This window comes from Borostomias antarcticus (genome assembly GCF_949987555.1).
Source record: "Borostomias antarcticus genome assembly, chromosome: 22".
NCBI lineage: Eukaryota > Metazoa > Chordata > Actinopteri > Stomiiformes > Stomiidae > Borostomias > Borostomias antarcticus.
In genome coordinates, this window is record NC_140255.1 from 10,741,770 (window position 1) to 10,764,546 (window position 22,777).

Here is a 22,777-nt window from a genome sequence, read left to right on the forward strand (position 1 = left end):
GGGCTCCGACCAGGAAGTGAGGACACTCCCGACCTACTGTACCCACGGGGGTCAACCGACACTCGGCCCCGGCAGTAGTGACCGAGGGAGTTCTGTTCCACTGTACGGGCTGGCTCGGTTTCACAGAGCCCCGTCGCTCTCTGGCAGAGACAGGACAACTCAGCCATGAGAAAGAACAGGGATGCCTAGCTAGCGCTCCATTAGTCCTTCTGAGAAAAACTACCGCTGTGGAAAAATAGATTTCCCCGGTCATATTTCCCCAGGGACACAAACAATGCAGACACCAGGAGAGATGGAACCACAGATAGTTCATGAAACATTTACCAGCTTTTCTGTGCACACAGTGAAGCGTGACAGCACGAGCGCGCGCACACTCACGCACACACACACTGGCAGAGTGTAGAGAGAATACAGTGTAGGTGATTACACGTGCACACAGTACATGCTGATGAATACCTCGACAGCATAAGCATTCCTTCACTGAGAATGTTTCTTGAAGAAACCAGGCTACAGTCTTCATTATCATTGCCTGAACGAAAATAAAAAAGGTGAAAAGTGAGGTGATGCCTTTGTCTTTTCATAAAAATTCTGCCTTTTCACAAAATTGGCACCTTTTTTTTCTGCTGACAGATGACCTTATGATCTGTTTTTCTAGTGAGTATCGCTATGGCAGAACACCCTATCAGCAAGCACAGATACTGTACAAACGCGCATGCAACCCTGCATAACTCTTTACTGTAACCTTGTAACACAGAGCTGAATGTGTGTCTGTGTGTGAGGCCAGTGGGATGAGCCCTGTTGTCTCCACTCATTCATCTCACAGGGATTACAGAGTGACACAGAGCCGGGCAAACACGTGACCTCTCCACACGGCCTGGGTAGTGGCGTGCTGAGGGGCCTCCCACTACACACTCACGCAGGCTTACTCACACACACACACACACACACACACACACACACACACACACACACACACACACACACACACACACACACACACACACACACACACACACACACACACACACACACACACACACGTACACACACACACACACAGACGTGCATGCACAGGTATGCAGGCTACGCATGCACTGACACACACGCACGCACGCACACGCACAGTCCACACACACAGATGGACACTGAGATTTCCCTGTTTTAATCCTCTCCTATTCCTGGACAGATAACCTTTACACTCCACTATGAGCCCGGTCACCCCCACACACGGGACGGGGTTTAGGTACAGTATGGCAGGCTATGGCCGCTATACCCTCTAGCTTTTTAAAATAATAATATACAAATAATTAAAAGCCATATCAGCCAAATATTTATTCTTATTGGTCAGACTGTGTGTAAATGGTGAACTGATGACGAAATAAAGCTTGTGTTTAGTTTAGCAAAAGCCTCTCTCTCCCCCTCCCTGCTATCATCTACAGGTAACGTTTTATACAACTAATTGACTAACAGCCTAATTGACTTTGAGCTAAAACATTTGACTTTGTAACCTGAGCTATTGTCAGCTTACTAATTAATAGTGATGCAGTAGTTTGCATACCGAGTGTTATGCGGTTGTAAATCACACAAGTCAAGATGGCCGTGTGTGCTTCTCTGGATAGAGACGGTCTGAACGGTCAACAGACCGGGGGAGGCCAGCGGGTGACCGACCACAGTGTTTCATGTCTCACTGGATGACATGCGTTAAGAAGACATCGGCTGTTCATTCATTGACCTGCAATGTGTTGTTGCCTGATGTCCTGCACACAGTTTGCTGTTTCACAGGTGGCAATATCAGCCATATGTTCAGTAGAGTCACTGTGGCTTGAAGGTCTAATGTAGATCGACCGGCAATGTCAGCCCTTGTTTGATCATTATATTTTGAATTAGTGGGGTGGGGTCACTTTGAAAATGTCACAACCATTTATATTATTATTTAGCATCGTGGGTTTTGTTTGCACCAAGTACTCTGCAGGGTGAAACTCGATGTGTGTGTGTGTGTGTGTGTGTGTGACGTCTGTCACATCCAGCCAGCCTCAGACGGAGACGCGCACCTCTTGCTGCTGAGAGGAGCACCTGGGGGTGGGGCTACTCCCCCTGGCCAATAGCACAGCTTGCTACCACACACCACACCTCTAACACACACACACACACCCCGACGCACACAAAACACACCACACCTCTAACACACACACACACACGCACACAAAACACACCGCACCTCTAACACACACACACACGCACGCACACAAAACACACCACACCTCTAACACACACACACACGCACGCACACAAAACACACCACACCTCTAACACACACACACACACCCCGACGCACACGCACGCACACAAAACACACCACACCTCTAACACACACACACGCACACAAAACACACCACACCTCTAACACACACACACACCCCGACGCACACGCACGCACACAAAACACACCACACCTCTAACACACACACACACCCCGACGCACACGCACGCACACAAAACACACCACACCTCTAACACACACACACACACACACACCCTGACGCACACGCACGCACACAAAACACACCACACCTCTAACACACACACACACACCCCGACGCACACGCACGTATGCAAAACATACAGTATGACAATCCCGAGCACAGCCACAATATGGGAGAAGAGCACTGGAATTCGAATGTCAACGGCAACAATTCACACCAAGGACGTGTGAGGACACATTAGGCATGCCTCCTGATGGATGTCCTTCCAAACCCAGGCTGGGAAATTAAAATCCCATCGAGATCCCCCTGGGAACCATGCGCTTGAAGGGTACATAACCGTCAGCAACAGTAGCCATGGCTTCTGGTCCAAGTAGGAGCAGTTTTAACCCTTCCCCTTCCCAAACACACATGCACACACACAATCTAAAGTTTCACACAGAGAAACAGATTAACGGGTTAACTCTAACGTGTCCCATGAGGTGGTGCGGTGCGGCGCGGCCAGGGCTCCTCCCCTATTCCCCTCCCCCGCCGACCAATCGCCTGCCCCCTAAATCTCCAGCCCGGGGAAAGCGCAGCTGAAGATGTTCCTGTGGCGCACGCTGGATTATCTCTCCAGGGTCACGTGCGCCCGACCCCAATCCCACCTAGCTAATCTGGCAGGCACGTACAAAACAGACCGGGTACACGAAACGGACCCCTCCCTCCCCCCATCCCCAGACACGACAGCTAAGGCGGCCGCGAGGGCCGCATCACGTGACGAACACTGACCTGCGGCGCTGCTCTGCGGTAGGGCGCTGACGGACAACTCCATGGCCAATGCGAGTGTGTGCTCTCTCCCTACATTGGGTGGAAGGGGAACTGTGCCCAACGAGGCTGCCCCGACCATTTAATGGCATTATTAATGCTACTTACGGCCTCAGCCAACCAAGAGACGGCCAGGCGAGGGCCAGGTCCCTCCCACCTGCCGGCCGGCATAAAGCTGCGCTCTTAGAAACCTCACCACGGCTCAGGGGCTCGGCTTTAGAAATAGAGAGAGCGCTGTGACGCTGAGGCCATTGTGACCTGTGTAGAGTTCCGTTCTTTTATATAGTATGGTAATGACGTTCGTATTGTAAGAGCGTACGCCGCCTTGGTGTGTGTGTGTGTGAAAAGAATAATGTCGCCGTCCCATCAATATGCATGCTTGAACTTAAAACACCGGTGCTGGTAACATGAGAGCTTCTGAACCGCACACTCGTCCTCCGAACAAAAAGGAAAAGCAATCTCTCGAGATGCAGCTCGGGGGGGGGGGGGGGGAGAGAGAGAGAGGGAGAGAGGGAGAGAGAGAGGGAGGGAGGGAGGGAGAGAGAAAGGGAGGGAGAGAGAGAGAGAGGGAGGGAGGGAGGCACAGAGAGAGAGAGAGAGAGAGAGAGAGAGGGAGAGGGAGGGAGAGAGAGAGAGAGGAGAGAGAGAGAGAGAGAGAGAGAGAGAGGGAGAGAGAGAGAGAGAGAGAGAGAGAGAGAGGGAGAGGGGGAACGACAGAGGAAGAGAGAGAGAGAGAGAGAGAGAGAGAGAGAGAGAGAGAGAGAGAGAGAGAGAGAGGGTCAGCGGCGGCCTGCAGGCCCACGGCAGGAACACCTCATTATTTTCCCTCCGGTTCTGCCAAGGCCCGTAAGCCGAGAGAGAGAGAGAGCGCTCCTCTCGACGCAAACATGTACACAATGCTAATTTCAGCGCTGCGGCGCCGGGCCCCCCTGCTCCCGCGGAACCTTCTATTCCCTTAAACGTGAAGATAATCTCCCTCTGATTACTGCCCCAAAAACCCGGTTGCCAGGCAACACAACTATGGAGCGTGCTTTCAGCTGCGCGGCGAACGCTGCCCATTATCAGATGGAACGACTAAAGCAACAAATGTCAGCCGCATGCAAATGAGCTTGTTGCGCAGGGAGGAATGCTTTTAACACGGGGACAAACACAAAAATGGCGGCGTACCGCGGATGACAACCTTGGATACGGCGGCCGGAGAGAGTTTGGTGGAGGAGAGGCGGGCTCTGGATTTGCAGGGCGCGGGTGGGGGGTGGTAGGGCGAGGTAAGAGACCCCCCCCTCCTCCTCCTTAAGCCAGGCTCCTTGCCTCCAATTTCACTGACACACGACGAGAGAGCGCAGAGGATCACTTCATAACAGTCATTACCTCCCCATCACAACCAGGAAACATCCCACAGAACCAGGAAACATCCCACAGAACCAGGAAACATCCCACAGAACCATTACGCAGCCTGACAGTGGGCACGGCGTGAGGGTCGCATGGCCCAACGCACGCTCCCAAGATGAACCCCCTCTCCAGGCTCATCAGCCCTCATCAACAAGAGAATCAATCAGCCAGCAGGAGGGGGGGGGGGGTTAACAACACTGAGCTCAGATTATGTCCCACTGGAGACTGGGCTCTCATGCTATATTGAACACAGAAATCTTCGGGAGCAGTGTGTGGTATTGACCTCTCGAAAGCCGGTGCAATCTACACACCGTCCACTAAATTTAACTTACAGTACTTCTACATCCCCCTAGAGAATAGCGATGAAAGTGAGGAGGTGCATGATAAAACAAGTCTTGGAACTAAGTCTGAATAGTAGATGTTCTTGAGAGCAGAAATGTGAAAAAAAAAGAAAGACAGCACAGCTTGACAACTTCTGCTGCTGCAATTCATGGCATCAATTGGCAATTCAATTAATTGGCTGCTGCAATCCATGGCATCAGCGATCATCAAGGATTTCTAATCAGATTCCAAAGCCAGCGTAAAACAACCGCTATGCTTTGACTGCTCAGCTGCTTTGACTGTGGAACATTCCAGAGAATGCTGTCAGTGAGCCAAAACGCTATGGAGATTTAATTTTAATTAAGTTTCAGTCTGAGCAGGTAGAAGAGGATAATATTCACTATATTCAATGGGGGATTAGGCACAGGGGCCACGACTGAAATCTAAATAATGAAACCAACTTCTATCTGCTAATCTCACCGGGATATTGAGCCAGTACACAAGGTGTCTAAAAAAAGCATCTAGCTACCTCTTTCAATCAACTCCATGGAAAGGCCAGGAATCCAATCAGTCTAATTGGATTGGTGGACATTAAGTCCCTGATTAGGCTAGCAGTAGTGTAAACTAGAGAGTGACAGTGGTGCTCCATCAGACACGTAAAAACTACAACAACCACGTTACAGTAGGCATTACTGCAGTTCAAATGCCTCTGAATAGGCTGGAGCATCCAGTTAAAATGTACAAGGGCCAATGAAAAGAATGACTCTGAAGTCAGTCCAGGAAAACTCTGACAGTACAGCCAACAGATTTGAATCCTACTATTGATTTCTACCGTATACTTGTTTCTTGTTTCTCCTGTAACATACCCTCCAGGCATTCATCAAATGTGTGCAGGTTTATTTACTTATGTGTAAGGAAACCAACCACACATAAGTCACTTAGACAAGCAATATTACATTGCGGCTATATTGAAGCCAAAATGAAACTAATATTTCCATAAAGTAAATAATGGCCACATAGTAACTTCAATATGAAGGGTGGGTTTCATTCAAAAGCAGTTCAACTTCAAGATCTTATCAAACATGCATGCCACAACATACTCTTGACCATTTCAAAACTGACCTCTTAATGAAAGCTGCTTAACGTGTAGGACATACAGTATCACATGCTATCGGTCACTTCAAATGGCAACATTACTATCAAACATTTATCATCAATATGGCATTAAACCTGATCACAAAACGACCAAAACACACACTATGCAACGATCCCAGGAAATACTGAAAGAATACACCGCAGACATGAGCTCTGACAATTCAACAAACTAAACCATAAGAATGAAGCACTAGACCTACAAAGAAACGTTTGTTTTTTAAGTATGCATCCTGTAAAGCACACAAGGACAAGCCAGGAGCCGGAACCAGGAGAGAGGGAGAGAGGAGGAGGAGGGAGGAGAGTGATGTAACAGTGGTTACTTGTGTCGGGCGCCGCCATGGTGGAGACGATGACGGGCGGTCCCGTGCGGCGTCCCACCAGCCTGCTGTTGTTGTTGAGGTTCTGAGCCTGCAGGGAGGAGGTGGCCTGCGGCATGGCGGCCCCCTCGGCGGTCCCCTTGCGGAGCGGCTGAGGGCTGTGCAGCGGGCTCCCGGCGGCGGGCGACATGGGGGGAAGGTTGGGCGCCCTCTTCATCAGCTCCATGGGGGAGTAGGAGCCAGAGTAGATCTTGGGGGCCATCCCGGGCGAGGCGGGGGCCGCCGGCTGCTGGTGGGCTGACATGGCGATGCCGGTGTGGGCGTTGTACATGGCAGGCATGGGTCTGGCCTGGGCCACGGCGGCGGGGCTGGTGTACCCGCCCCCGGGGTTCCCGGGGAAGGCCCCCCCCAGGGGCCGCGGCGCGCCGGGGTAGGCGGCGGTCTCCAGGAGGTGCTGGGAGGGGGCGCTGCTGGGTCTCCGGCCCAAGAACTCTCCCATCCTGGGGGACACGGTCTGCATGGCGCTGGGCAGCGGCTGCGCGAGGTGTGGGTCCACGGCCATGCTCTGGGGCTGCATGTACAGGTCGCCGCGGGCGCTGAAGCTGCTGGAGCGCCCTCGCACGGCCGGCGCCGCCCCACCGCTCCTACAGCTGAGGGCCACGCGAGACAGCACCCGGGCCTGGCCCAGGTTGGGCGCCATGGAGCGCACGTCGTGGTCCTCCATGACGCCCAGCATGGCGGGGGAGTCGAAGCCCTGCTGCAGCAGCAGCGTGATGGTGCTCTCCGCCAGGCCCTCGGAGCGCAGGAACGCAAGGAAGGCGGGGTCCGCCATCCTCTTGGGGTCGGCGGCGAGCGCAACGGCGGCGGCCCCGGGGTGCTGCTGCGTGGACATGCCGCCGGCCAGGGGCCCTGCCATGGGGTCGTAGCCCGGGTCGTAGGACAGCCTGTGGGAGGCCAGCGGCCCGTAGCCGCGGTGGAGAGAGCCGTCCATTCCCTGGGGAGCCGCTGGGTCCACCACTAGAGAGGTGGCGCCGGGCTGGCGGGGGTCCAACGGGAAGCCGTTGACGCCGACGTCGCCGGCGTACAAGGGGCGGGCGGGGGAGAAGGAGAGAGAGGGCGTCTCGGACGCGTAGAGAGCGAGCGGCGGCTGAGACCCGTAGCAGGCAGGAGAGCGAGAGCTGCCGACGAGGCGCTGGGCGTCTAGGATCATCTTGGCGCCCGGGGGATCCCTGTAGAAACGGCTCAGCTCGCCGTGCGCAGGTGGGGGAGGGGGGGGCGGAGGGGGCGGGGGCGGAGGGGGAGGTGGGGGCGGAGGGGCGGGGGCGGGCGTAGGGGCAGGGGCCGGCGGGGGCGGGGCCGCTGCCCTCGCTTGTCCTTGGTCCCAAGCAGCTCTGACCACCCCTCCTCCTCCTCCTCCTCCTCCTCCCTCCCCTGCGCTGGTGAAGCCGTAATGCGGTGCTGATCTGCTGAGCAGGTGCTGGCCGGCTCTATAAAAGCCTGCGTCTTCGGGTGGCCGGTCAGACAAGGTGCTGTCGGCCTGGTAGTAATCCGGCAGGGGCGCGGAGGCCCTGCCCGCCATCAGCTGCCTGAGGTAGAGGCCGCCCAGCTCGGGCACAGAGTTCTTCCTGAGCAGCTGGTGCGGTGGGGCCCTCTCGGGGCCCAGCTGGCTGTGGGGGTACGCGGAGGCCTGGTGGTACGCCGACGCGTACAGCTCCTCCCGCGGCCCGAACTCGGCATGGGGGCCCGGCTCGGGGGCCAGCTGGTACCACCCTCCGCCCTCTTCCCCGCCGCCCAGCCCCGCCGCCACGGAATTCCGGCGGCCCGCCATCGTGGCGCAGAACTGACAGCGAACCGGTCCCGGGTCCCGCAATCCCTCAGTCCATACCAGCGCTCCGTCGTTCCGAGAGCGGCCCAGACGCGACTGCTCTCCGGGCACAGGCATCGGGGAAGTCAGACAACGAGGCGGTTTTAAAGGAGGGCTGGGTGTCTCCTTTCAGGGGTCCGGTTTCACCCCCGTCCACGGCGGGCGAGGGGGCGGAGCACAGGCGAGGCGTAGATGAGATACTCTTTCACCTGATCTCCAGCTGGACGCTGTTTTTTTCTTCTGTCCCTCAAGGCCACGCGTATCGTATAGCTTCCCCGCGGGCGGGGCATCGCTAAATAATTCAGCCCTGGAAACATTAGAGCGCCGTGCGGCGGCGAAACGAAGACGAGACCGACGCAAATATACACACACGCCATATACACATACGAATACGTAATGTACACAGCCGTACATGCTGTAAACAACACGCACACACGCACACATGCACGCGCACACACACACACACACGGAACGTTGTACCGTGCTTGGGTTGTGGGCGTCACGTACACTCCCCGTACCGACTGAGGAAGACGACGCTAAATTCGGAGGTAAAAAAAACAACAGCTCCAAACCACTGAGGGCAAAGGAGGGCAGTGGAGGAGGCGGGGGGTCATGCTAATCCCCGCAGGGCTCATCAGCCCCTCCTCCCCTGGCAGCCTCTCGCTCGGCCCTCCCCTGGCCCCGGCCTTCAGCGCGGGGGGATTAGAGGCCAAAGGCGTGTGCGCTCGCCGCAGAGAACCGAGTCTGCCTCTAGCCGCGTCTCTGAACCTCTCTCTGGTGTGAACGGATCGTTCCACTGCTCCCCAGGGCGGGGGTGGGCTCGCTGGCCAGGGCGGGGGTGGGCTTGCTCCCCAGGGCGGGGGTGGGCTCGCTGGCCAGGGAGGAGGATGAGGAAGAGTTATTGAAGACATGACACACACAGCCTCCCCCACTGGCCAGCTGTTCCCACACCACCCGCACGCACACACGCACACACAGACACACACACACAAAACGAACACTACATATCTTTATTGATCTCATGGACATTATACTGTCATCTTGCTCCTAGTCCAGTTATCACACACGTCACGTGACCGCACGGTACGGACAATAGAAACCCAGTTTACACAAGATGTTGCCTTCTGAAGGAAGATAAAACCCCGCTGTTTGTTTGACGAGCCGGGAAAATGGTAGGCAACCGGACGGGAGTGATAAGTGCATGATGGGAACTGGCCAGATAAGGCTGGAAGGAAAAAGTTCCAGTCCAGCAGCTGTGCGTTTACCTCAAGGACAGAACCCAGCCCAGCAGAGCAAGACGGGGGGGGGGAGGGGGGGGGGGGGGAGTGTTGGGGAGGGAAGACAGGGGGTTGGACTGCAGTGGGCAGTGAAGATTGGATCACTATAAGCCTGTGTCTGTGTCTGTCTCTCTCTCTCGGCTCCTCCACTTGGCAGAAGGAGATTTGGGGGATTTCGGTTTAGCAAGTCACGAGTGACATCATCTGGATGGTAACAGAGAGACAGTGTTCATCCCTGTGAGTGTGGGCTGCTGGGCCAGGCCGGTCGCGTGCTCAGACCGAGCGCACTCACAGTCACATGAAACAGGAAGCCGCACCGCAACTAGAAACCGAGGGAGGACAGGAGGGTGACGACAAGTTTCCATGTAAAAGCAGAACATTCTAGGATTGTTCTTTAGAAACATTATACGATGCCATTACAGAGCCTTAACCGTCAAACTACGGGCGAAATATCAAACAGGTCCATCTGTCCCTAGAATTCACTTAATTTTGGGGAACCAGGAAGGATGTGTTGAGAGTGGTACAGGCAGCCCACATACGCTCAGGTGGAAACGTGTCTGTGAGGAGGACGGCTTCTGTGTCAGAGGTCAGAGGTCCATTTTATTAAGTCCGTCGAGGAGATGGTCGGCTGTTAATTGCACCCTTAATCATCGCATCACGTCCGTCTGCGGCGACCGGCGACGATGACTTTTAATAAGCCCCTGGCCGCGTCACGCTCGTCTCCGCCTCCTGCCCAAACGCGAACGCCCGCGTCCCCCCGGGGCGAGCGAGCCAGTGGGTGGCCGAGACGCCGAAGACCAAAGATTTGCATGTTCCGGCACCGCGCGCGGGGGTGTTTTCTCGCCGTCTCATAGGCCGGACAGCCCCTCCGACCTGACGACCGGCCGATCCGGCCCGTCGCCGCGGCTCGGACGCCATTCCGCCTCTCTCGCTCCGCACGGGAGACGGAAAGGCTCAATAATTAAGCGGACGCGTTCCACCGCCAGCGACAGCCATGACAAGGAGACCGGCCCTAACGGCGGTATGTAGCGACGCCATGGATAAACCAGGTATATGCAGCGCACACGGGAGCGTCCGTGACGAGAGGCGACGGAGCAGAAGCCGTTCCAGCCGGCGCTCTGTCAGCGGACGCCGTGTTGAGCAGCCCTGCGGAAAGACTCCGAGGTAACGGGAGGAAAAGCCATCCAACAACAATCACGCCTTCGGAGCAATCTGGACATGTTTCTAGAGCGCCGGTCGCTACGGGCAGCACTTGGCGAGCAGCGATGGCAGAGGGAGAGGCGGAGGGAGAGGAGGAGAAGAGAGGAGGAGAGGAAGGGGAGGAGGTTGGGGAGGAGGGGAGGAGAGGAAGGAGGATTGGAGGAGAGAGAGGGAGAGGAGGGGGGAGAGGGGAGGAGGAGAGAGAGGGAGAGGAGGGGGGAGGAGGAGAGGAGAGTAAGAGAGAGAGGAGGAGAGGAGGTGGTAGAGAAGGAGGGAGAGGAGGGGAGGAGAGGAAGGAGGATTGGAGGAGGAGAGGAGGAGGAGAGGAGGAGAGAGAGGGGAGGAGGAGAGGAGAGTAAGAGAGAGAGGAGGAGAGGAGATAGCTGTGGAATGATGATTAGATTGCGTTGACTGTAGCACTGTTCACCCATTAAACTTTCATAGGGACATCATAAATTAGGCCCATGACTGGAGAACTTGAACATTTCTAGTCAATTACTGTGATTGTACAGTATATTAAACTTTTAACAAGCCTCCGGGCTTTTTCTCATTCCAACACGAGTCGTGGCAAGGAGAGGGGATTGAAAAAAACAACACATGGTACCAATCCTTCCCTGACGACTTTCCCAGGGCTCACATCTGCTGTGTTATCGAGACGGCCGCTGTGTCTCCCGCCCCCTTCCCAGCATGCATCACATGCATCACTCTGGCGCCCGTTAGGGTGGGGGTGGTTTGGGGGGCGTTGGCGGGCAACGGCTACCGTAAACCCTTTTTTTTTTTTTTTAATCAGGAGAACAACCTCTTTCATATCCTCCGGTAGCTTCGTCCTCCATTTTAAGCTCTTTGTTTATCTCCCGTCGATGTTGTGCAGCCCAGTTCTCCTGCTTGCCGGTCTGTGTGTGTGTGGAGGTCCGGCCAGCGGCCCATGCTGCCTCACAGATGGGCTGGACAGAAGGGAGAGGCGACGGGCCCGCGCGGTTTCAGGAGCGCCAGGGAGAGCGGCAGCTGAGAGGCAGACGAAGGACAGCCGCGGGGGAGAGGCCCGGTCTCCTCCGCATCCCCTCTCGCTGCCGTCACCAGGCCAAGAGAGCCGCTTCAGAGATGATGATGATGATGATGATGATTTCGGGTCTGCGTGAGAGAGAGAGAGAGCGTCGTACGGAGACAGAACTGAAGGGGTCTGGCGCGTGAAGTGAGGCCAAAGCCACACGGGCGAAGATGCGCTCTCCCCTCCCAGGTCCGTGCTGGAGCGGGATTACGGGTTCGGGTTCCCTTCGCGTCAGATTCCGAGCGGGGGAACGTTCGAGGGCCCGGAACGAGGTTCCGTGACACGACTCTACGACTACGAAGATGTATTTGCTCATCCGTTTTTACGAGTGCACTGGCTGCACAAGCAATGAGAGAAAGAAGAGAGAGAGAGAGAGAGAGAGAGAGAGAGAGAGAGAGAGAGAGAGAGAGAGAGCTTAACACACAGTTGAGGAACTCAGTCTGGCCCGCCATCTACCCACTTTCCAACAGCCTCTCATCACCTCTGACTGGGCAACAGACATCCCTGTTCACCGCTGGCGGCTGCGTTGGCTAACCCCCACCCCCGTTCTAAAAACACAGTCTGAATCCAATTTCCAAACCCCAGCCTCAAATGGAGTTCAAAATAATTGGGAATGGCGAAAGTCTTTGTGGCAGTAAAAACAATGGAAACAATGACCAATGCCTCAGTGTGGAATTAGACTGAGGAGGCGGGGCTGGACTGAGAAGGTGGAGTTGGACTGAGGAGGTGGAGTTATAATGAGGAGGCGGGGTTAGACTGAGGAGGCGGAGTTAGACTGAGGAGGCGGGGTTGGACTGAGGAGGCAGGGCTAGGCTGAGGAGGCGGGGTTGGACTGAGGAGGCAGGGCTAGGCTGAGGAGGCGGGGTTGGACTGAGGAGGCAGGGCTAGGCTGAGGAGGCGGGGTTGGACTGTAGTCTCTCGGCAGACATTTCAGAGTACAAACCTCCGCACTGGTGTTTGACAAGGGTGCTACAAACGGTGCGTTTATCCCCGTGCAAACAGCTGCTGGAGTCTGACTGAAGTCTGTGTCTGGAAGATTAGTTAGGCCCACGCATGTTCAGTACACACACGGCCAAACATACCCAATGTTTGTTTTTTTTACCTGTGTGAGAGAACAAACAGTCAGCCTTATTTCAATGAGTGTGTTTTCTCCCTGAGAACAAAGACAATGGCGCCGGCAGCTACCATGCGGCTCGCACCGTCAACGGGACAACTTTGCCTCATCATTGGCCTGCGAACAAATCACACACTGTGCTTTTTTCATCCGCCCTCGTAACAGCCTCCTGTGAGCCGATCCTCCGATCCTTCAAAGTGGCCATCTGGCCGTCCTTGTCTGCCTGTGAGTGTCTGCAGGTACGCTCCACAACACACCAAGCAACGCACGCATCAGTCACACCTGTTACTGCAAGACACTCGAATCAACGCGCACACACACACACACACACACACACACACACACACAAACCATCAATGCATAAAACCCAATTTATAAACGAACACACACACACACTTACACATTTGAATACTTTATTTGATTAAACAGCAGGGAATCAAATATACAGTAATAGGGATAGGGACGCGCACGCACACGCACGCACACGCACACGCACACACACAATGCCATGGTTCCCACAGACAGAAAGACAGACGCCCTCCAGCTGTTTGATTCAGATGTAATGCACCAGCTGGACAGCCCGGTGGAATTTCTGGCTATGAAGTGAGACCAGAACTTGACCAATCAAGTGATTCAACTGTGGTCCGAAAGCCTGTGAGTTACGGCACCGGACACAGGGGGGAGTGCCCCTGTCAGAGCCTTAGGCTACCTATGACACCCCAACGTTATGTGAAAGCTCCGGTCGCTGTGTTTTGCATGCGATGGCGTGTCTCCCGACCCCCTGCTGTGTCCTGGGCTGGTGCGTTACTCTGCTCTGAGGTCGACACTGTGTCCTGGGCTGGGGCGTATCTCTGCTCTGGGCTCGATGCTGTGTCCTGGGCTGAGGCTTAACGTTGCTCTGAGGTCGACACTGTGTCCTGGGCCGGTGCGTTACTCTGCTCTGGGCTCGATGCTGTGTCCTGGGCTGGGGCGTATCTCTGCTCTGGGCTCGATGCTGTGTCCTGGGCTGGGGCGTATCTCTGCTCTGGGTTCGACACGCAGCATAATGTTCCTGGTTTTCACGCAGCCTGACGCTGAGGCGCTTACATCATCGCGCAAAACAAACATGCTGGCGGCGGGGGCATGGGGCGGGGGTCACAACGCCTCGCACTCCATTTTACAGGCTGCAGTCATGTCTGTGCCTCCGTCTCTCTCTGTCTGTCTCTCCCTCTCCTATTCTCTCTCTCTCTCTCTCCCTCTCCTATTCTCTCTCTCTCTCTCTCTCTCTCTGTCTCTCTCCTATTCCCTCTCTCCTATTCCCTCTCTCTCTCTCCTATTCTCTCTCTCTCTCCTATTCTCTCTGTCTCTCTCCTATTCTCTCTCTCTCTCTCTCCTATTCTCTCTCTCCCTCTCCTATTCTCTCTCTCTCTCTCCTATTCTCTCTCTGTCTCTCTCCCTCTCCTATTCTCTCTCTCTCTCTCCTATTCTCTCTCTGTCTCTCTCTCTCTCCTATTCTCTCTGTCTCTCTCTCTCTCCTATTCTCTCTCTGTCTCTCTCTCTCCTATTCTCTCTCTGTCTCTCTCTCCTATTCTCTCTCTGTCTCTCTCTCTGTCTCTCCCTCTCCTATTCTCTCTCTCTCTCCTATTCTCTCTCTCTCTCTCCTATTCTCTCTCTCTCCTATTCTCTCTCTCTCTCCCTCTCTCCTATTCTCTCTCTCTCTCTCCCTCACCTATTCTCTCTCTCTGCTGGCTCCAGGAGGCCCCGACAGCCGAACAATCTCCCAGGTACACACACACACACACACACACACACACACACACACACTACACTTTATATACTGTATTATATTGTCAAGGGTTTCCCATGCTCACAGTAGCCAGCCAGCCAACCCCGTCTGATTCAAAACCTCTCGAGCTGATCCTAAACACGCACGCACGCACGCACGCACGCACACACACACGCACGCGCATGTGTGCGCACACAGAATCACACACACACAAACACTAGAAAACCCTGGTAGATCAGGACAGGTCTAGCAGCTTTGTTTACATGTGTATAAATGATTGGATGATTAGGTTAACCTTTAGACAGACCCTACTTGATTAGGTTAACCTTTATACAGGCCCTACTTGACTAGGTTAACCTTTAGACAGACCCTACTTGACTAGGTTAACCTTTATACAGGCCCTACTTGACTAGGTTAACCTTTATACAGGCCCTACTTGACTAGCCCACATGAGGGGGAACGCCAGCAGAGGAGGCTCAGTCAGCAGTCACTGATTATCAATAGGTCTGGTTGTGCTTCCAAGTACAGGAGAGGTAGAGAGAGAGGGACACTGAGCAAGGACAGCCCCTCACCTGGAGACTGCCAGGCAACACCAGAAGGATAGAGGGAGAGAGAGAGAGAGAGAGAGAGAGAAAGGGAGGGAAGGAGGGAGAGAGAGGGAAGGAGAGGGGGAAGGAGGGAGAGAGAGAGAGAGAGAGGGAGAAAGGGAGGGAAGGAGGGAAAGAGAGAGGGAAGGAGAGAGAGGGAGAGAGAAAGAACGAGCGAGAGAGAGAGAGAGAGAGAGAGACATGGTTCTGTCACTCCGTACCTTCACAGATCCTGTCCAGTCGCTGCCTCTTCACTTTGTGTTTGTCCGTCAGTGACATGTCGCTGCTGTGGCCCCTCCTCCTCTCCTCAGCCAGAGATGCACACGAGGTTCCGGATCCTAGCGCCCTGACAGCAGACCTCCGCGGGGCATACCGCCTCGACACACACCTGCACCGCCACGCACACACACACACACACACACACACACACGAAGCCGCCATACACACACACACACACAGGCACACATACACGCGTAAGAAAGCGCCACACACACACACACACACACACACACCCAGGCACACATACAGTATACAGATAAGAAACCACCATACACACACACACACACAGGTACACATACAGTATACGCGTAAGAAACCACCACACACACATACACACACACACACACACACACACACACAGAGGGGGGAGAGTGAGAGAGAGAGAGAGAGAGAGAGAGAGAGAGAGAGAGAAGAAACCAGGTTAAGCAATGCACTTTTAAGACATCACAGAGTTGGTGTGCCACAAACACAGCGATTCACGAAAGTCCTGCAATCTACAAAGTACCTCTGACTAAGGGCCTAGGAAGCTGCAGCCAACAGATACACAAACATGGTGTGTACATGGACATTACAGCTCAGTATGAAGAATTACTAAGAAGTGAGACATTTGGAGAAAAGCTATTTGAGTCAAAACTAGTACCAATTGCTGTGCCTGAGAATGTGCTGTAATGGCAACTTCTGGCCATTAGAGGGCAGTAAACCCAATTTATAGTCCAGCCCATTATCATTGAAACTACCTCCTAGCTCTCACTTGAAATGACAGGATAGTAACATTAATTAATTCATCAATCAATCAATCAATCAATCAATCAATCGGGTAGCTGAAACAAAGTACTGTATGCATACAGCCTATTAACAACATACAAAAGACAAGTCTATGGTCCACTGAGGCCAGTTGTAGAATACTCTTTCACAACATACCAATTAAAAAAAAAAAAAAGGGTTCAGGTTTGTGGGCATGACATCAGCACTTCATTAGATTAGAATAAAATTACAACCCCACAACGGGGATTAAATGTTGAATTAAAAGATCAAATGTGGCCCTGGATTCACGGCCAGGACTGGAGCCAGCCTCACTTAAAAGTGCTGAGATCATAAAACTATGGCCTGAGTGTTTCGATACTGAGTGCCAGAAACAGTCCCACCAAAGTTCTTACTTCAAGTCATCATCAATCCTTTGTAGTATGCGTTTGAAGAGGGCGAGGTACCGGCCCTAATTCAGACAACAGCCCTCCTCTATTATCTGTGATTAATCTGTTGGCCTGAACGTGGGCCCACCTTCCCTCTCGTCAACAGTGTGATTTATCTGGGCTCGGCTTGCCTGGTCTGACCCCCTGGGATTATCTGGGTGCAGAGGTGGATGTTATCAACCCCCTCTCTCCATAACCCCCCCCCCCCCCCCCCGCCCCTCACCTGGGAAGAGCTTACACCTGTTTACATTCATATGATACAGATACACCCCCTAGGAGGGTGGGACAAAGTGTAAATGAGGGAAACCTCAGTGCTTTACAAGTATAAATAAAGGTTTAAATTGAAATTAAATGTGTGTGTGTGTGTTTGCATAGGGAGGGGGGCTGACAGACAGGGCAGGGCACACCATACTGAAGTGTGAAGAATTACACTGAGTACCAGGAAGGGGGGGTTCTGAGTGTACCAGGGAGATGGTGGAAGGGATGGTGGGAGGGTTCTGAGTGCACCGGCCAACAAAAGCATCATTGTTCTGATGTCACATTAGATTGCGTTACAGTGATTCTCGACATGGATTTATTTAACGAAACCACACAGACCGTGTGAGAACATATCTCTCTGCCTTTGGGGAGCTGAACCCCAGACGCGGAGGGAGACATCTTAGGAGAGCTGCCCACACGCGCAGACTCATCTCTGGGGTGTTGCTCCAACATGGCTTCCCACCAGGCACCGCCCTGGTCTCTGTCAAGTTCCTGTTTTGGAAGCCTCAGCCAGTCTCTCTCTCACTGAACCGTTCCCCCTCCACCCCTCCTTCCATCCCCCCATCCCTGTCCACTCCCTGTGAGTTCGCTGAGCCACTGGCCCTGTGTGAGGGGAGGGCCGAGCCACCGAGGACCACACCTAAATCCAGAGAGCAGATCCAACATCTGATAGCCACACAGGCCCTGTTCACACCTGGCGTTAACATCCGGTCATAAGCGGACAGCCGTACAAGAGCGAGTATAAGAGTACGCCACCTCACACCTGGCATTAGGATGAGTCTCTACATGCATCTCAAGTAATCACTTGGGATCAGATCTCACCTCCCCGCTCGCAAAAGAACACACATTTATTACATCATTTCCATTTGCAAAAACGAGATGCGTTGCTGTTTTTGTGCGTGGCGACGCACCAAAGATAGCAAATGTCCGGTTGTCACTCCCTCCCTCCCTACATGGCTGTAAGCCAGCACACCCATAATAGCGTTTGTCTGGTTATCACTCCCTCCGGTCAATGTTGGCCTGCATTTCTCTGTTGCCACCACAAGAGGCAGTAGTCCCAGCACACCAAAATTAAGCAGGACACCAAAATCAACCTGCCGATCTCCACTGCACAAGTAGAGTAGCGGTGAAAGCATAGGACGGGGGTTCAAGGCCCTGATGGGGATGACTTTATGGGACTATACCCCAAACCTCCACACGTTCCTCCTTTCACTCCAATCTTTTTATCCCTTACCTTTGTCCGGAAACAGAAATTGAACCAATTGCAGCAAAATGGCTAACGTTACAGGAATCATCATTGTAACTGCTTTAGCCACTGACCGCTACTGTTACGTTCCACTTTAGTTAGGCCTACAGTCCAATATGTTTGTCCGTTTCGTGTTTTTGTTCCCTCTTTCTTGCTCTCCTTGAGTTCTAGGCGCTCCTGTTCCCCATTGGTCGTCTGTCCTGTCCGTCATCGTTAGCTGTGCTGGCAATCATCCCTGTCCCACATGACGCCAGCTAATCGTCTCGTCCTGTCAGCCAATCATATCATCGTGTCACTTTACTGTTGTCCAATCAGGTAGTTCAGCTGTTTATTTAAACCTTCGTCTCCCCTGTATGTTTAGGTAGTGGCATTTGATTTTTGTTAGGTAGGCTGTCTATTCTGTTTTGTACTCCTAGACTTCTATTATTTACCTTACGTTCTGTTCTGTCTTTGTAGCCCCTTTTTGTTATGGGTTTATGTCAGTCCTGTTGCTCCGGTCCCCCCCATAGTTAGTTCCAGGGGAGGGTTAGGGAGGTAGGCTAGCGGCCCATGGGTTTACATCTTCACACGTAGGTAACTCGATGTCTAAATACACCAGATAAGCTTCTTTGGTCAGGTGCTACCTTTTGTATTTTAGTGGGCTTAGTCTAGGAGGGATAGTTTAGGGATAGATAGTGAGGACGATGGTTTGTACATCTAGGTAAGTAAGTGGTTAGGGTAGTGTTCAAGGGATTAGAATAGGAACAGGGTTTAGGTACTTTGTTATTTTTGCACCTGTACCGCCCCTCCCCTTAGCTGGTCCCGAGGAGAGCTTGTCCGCATGTTTTCATTGTTTAATGTTGTCTTGTTACCCGTCTCTTACCGTATCACCTTTTTGTACCACAATAAACCAAACAAGGTTATTGTTACTTGGTCGTCCATCTACCTTTTTGGATATTAGTTGTGTTGTTTGTGTTTGCCACTGCCTCCATAGTCTCTGCTTTACATTACCCATACTTAGCCACACGCAGGCACTGCTTGTTGCGTTTGCCCCTCTCCCTCTACACCCCTAAACATAACAGCCTGAGAGGAGCCGTAACATGAATGGGGGCTCGTCCGGGATTTATTTTCCCGTTTTTTTTGTGTCTGCGATTCGAGTTCTGTTGGGTATGGTTAGTGTTTTGTGTTGACTTATTTTGCATTTTTACCACTTTTGATGTGGTATTGTGGTGATGGCTGCCTCCATAGTGGTTGTTTATTGATGCGCCGTCGGTAGCGTTGTTGGACGCGTGTCATAAAAAGGATTTGATTGCTATTGCTGAGCATTATGAGGTCCCGGTGCAAAGGCATCTAGTGAAGGCTGAGGTTAAACAGGAAGTGTTGGCCGGGTTGGTGGGCATGAGAGTGTTGGTCTCCGGTGTGCCTGTCGTTCCGCCTCCTCCTCCTGACGGGGGTGTAGATGTGGTCCCCGTTAAGATGGGAGGGAGTGATATGGAGTTGGGTGACAATGGTCCGACTACGGGTCCGGCGGAGGCTGGGTCTGTGGTAGGTCTGCAGTCGCCACCGCGACATCCCACCACCATGCCACGGTATGACCCTCAGTCTCCTAGTATGTCGAGTTTGGGTGGGGCATCCCCAGGCGCGCGCCTGAAGGTGCGGCTGGCACGTCTCCAAATGGAGAGAGAGGATCGGGCGCAGGAGATGGAGAATGCGCACCGGTTTGAAACGTTTTGATGAGCAGACAAAGAAATCCATAGAACTACAGACAGAGCAACATGTAGAGCACAACAGAGTAACAGAGCAGAGCGAAGCAGAATAGAGCAGAACAGCGTAACAGCAGAACAGAACACAGCAGAGCAGAATAACAGAGTAGAACATCAGAACAGAACCAAGCACAGCAGAGTAACAGAGCAGAACAGCAGAACATAACAGAGCACAACAGAGCACAGCAGAGCAGAGTAAAAGAGTAGAGCAGAGTAACAGAGCAGAGCAACAGAGCAGAGTAACAGACCAGAGCAGAGTAACAGACCAGAGCAGAGTAACAGAGCAGAGTAACAGAGCAGAGTAACAGAGCAGAGCAGAGTAACAGAGCAGAGTAACAGAGCAGAGCAGAGTAACAGTAGAACAGAGCAGAGTAACAGAGCAGAGTAACAGAGCAGAGTAACAGAGCAGAGCAGAGTAAGGGAGCAGAGGAGAGTAACAGTAGAACAGAGCAGAGTAACAGACCAGAGCAGAGTAACAGAGCAGAGCAACAGAGCAGAGCAACAGAACAGAGCAGAGCAACAGAGCAGAGCAGAGTAACAGTAGAACAGAGCAGAGTAACAGAGGAGAGCAACAGAGCAGATCAGAGTAACAGAGCAGAGTAACAGAGAAGAGCAACAGAGCAGATCAGAGTAACAGAGCAGAGCAACAGAGCAGATCAGAGTAACAGAGCAGAGTAACAGAGCAGAGTAACAGAGCAGAGTAACAGAGCAGATCAGACTTACAGAGCAGAGCAACAGAGCAGATCAGAGTAACAGAGCAGATCAGAGTAACAGAGCAGAGCAGAGTAACAGAGCAGAGTAACAGAGCAGAGCAGAGTAACAGAGCAGAGCAGAGTAACAGAGCAGAGCAGAGTCACAGAGCAGAGCAGAACATCAGAGCTCTGCAGGGTGTTTTATGCTGGGATTCCCCCGGCTCAGTCCGAACACAGAGGTCATATACATGAATCTTAATATTTAGGAAGCATTAAAGTCAGATGATCGATAAAACACTGCCTGTGGCGACACACAGCGGCTCAAAGGAAAGGAAACATTTAAGCGTGTGTGTGCGCTTGTGTGTGTGTTTGTGTGTGTGTGCGTGTGTGCAGCCGGCCGAGACATTAAATTGAGGAATCCATATCTGTGACTGGCTCTGTATTAAGGTTCCCAAGGACGTCCATCCGTAAGGACAACCCAGACTCTACACAGACATCACTGTCACGGAACTGAACGCTGTCCTAAACACCAGCCCACAGAACCTTATTACATAACCTTACTACTGAACCTTACCACAGAACCTTACTACAGAGCCTTACTATAGAACCTTACCACATAAACTTACTACAGAACCTTACCACAGAACCTTACTACAGAGCCTTACTATAGAACCTTACCACATAACCTTACTACTGAACCTTACCACAGCACCTTACTACAGAGCCTTACTATAGAACCTTACCACATAAACGTACTACAGAACCTTACTACAGAGCCTTACTACAGAACCTTACCACAGAACCTTACTAGGAGCATGTTCAGTGTTTAGTGGAGTTCGTGTTACTACCACACTGCCGTGGTGACACCAGCATCAGCACACCTACCAGCCCAACATGGCCGCGAGCTGAACACAACCGTTTACACATACACATAAAGGCCTCTATACCACATAGCACAGCAACAGTTTCAACATTACTGTACGTTAAGCCTTAAGCCTTTTGGGCGTGCACAATTGAAACACGCCAAGTAAAATTGAATTAATTTGCTAAAGCATCTTGTAAAATGATGAAATGCAAAGATAATATTACTGTTGTGCAATCCATCTTTGTGCTGGAAGAGGGAGAGTAACCGAATAGCCTGCATGGGATGTGATTAATTGACTTTGCTGAAATAAGAGAATAATTTGGTTTGGTAAGCAGATATAGAGCCGCCCCCGTCAGAGTCTAATTAGTAGGAACTGATTACTGACTTTATTAGGCATCGGTGAGGCGCCGCGGGGCGGGGGGGCGGGGAGGGAGGGGGGGGGGGGGGGATTATTGATACATCCACTCTTGTTGAAAAAGAGACACTAAAAAAAACTGTCAGTGATCATGTCAGAACACACAAATCAGTTTGACTTGGCAGAGTGAGAGAGAGCAGAGCAGCCCGGCGGGGTCTCTGAGAGTGAGAGGAGCAGCTCTGGGAGAGAGAATGGAAGAGTGGGGTCTCTCTTAAGGAGTGTCTGAGGACTAGTTTGTGAGCGTGAATAATTCAAAAGGTCAGGCCACCTGCCTGCTGTGCCTTGCTGAACACACACACACGCACACGAACGCACACACGCGCACACACACAGACAGACACACACACACACGGCCAAAAATGAACAAAGAAGTCATTTGGGGGATGAAATCATTTCCCTCAAACCCACACTGTAGTGGTGAACTAATTGGGTAAAATCAATTATTAATTTTCTGACATTAAGCCTAGGGGTCTTTCTCGACAAGCGGTTTCCCAGGTAGCTTGAGGCGTGTCACTACTGTATCTGTATTTGTTGAGCATTTCAGCATTAAACAACACATTTATACATACATGTAACATATGTGCTGACGAAATGTGCTGTGTGCAGTATTGCACGTGTTCGAAGTACACACCGCCATCCGTATTTCTTTTATCGAAGGCACTCAACGAATCTGTATGTTTCTGATGACCGCTTTCTGGTGGTGACACCTGATGACTCCGATCTCGGTGACCTTTCCGTCCTGCGCTGTTCCCTGGGATGGGATCAT

General features: G+C 52.6%; 1 protein-coding gene across 2 annotated transcripts in view; it reads right to left on the bottom strand.

Annotated features, from left to right (window-relative positions):
- ctbp2l (C-terminal binding protein 2, like) overlaps positions 1-22,777 on the bottom strand; it is a 93,394-nt gene that overhangs the window by 37,943 nt on the left and 32,674 nt on the right. For both annotated transcript variants that reach the window (XM_084455885.1, XM_084455884.1), the window contains exon 2: positions 15,546-15,712. In XM_084455885.1, the coding sequence (XP_084312011.1) occupies positions 15,546-15,603 (58 nt within the window). In that variant the 5' untranslated portion in view covers positions 15,604-15,712. The remainder of the gene's footprint in view (positions 1-15,545; positions 15,713-22,777) is intronic.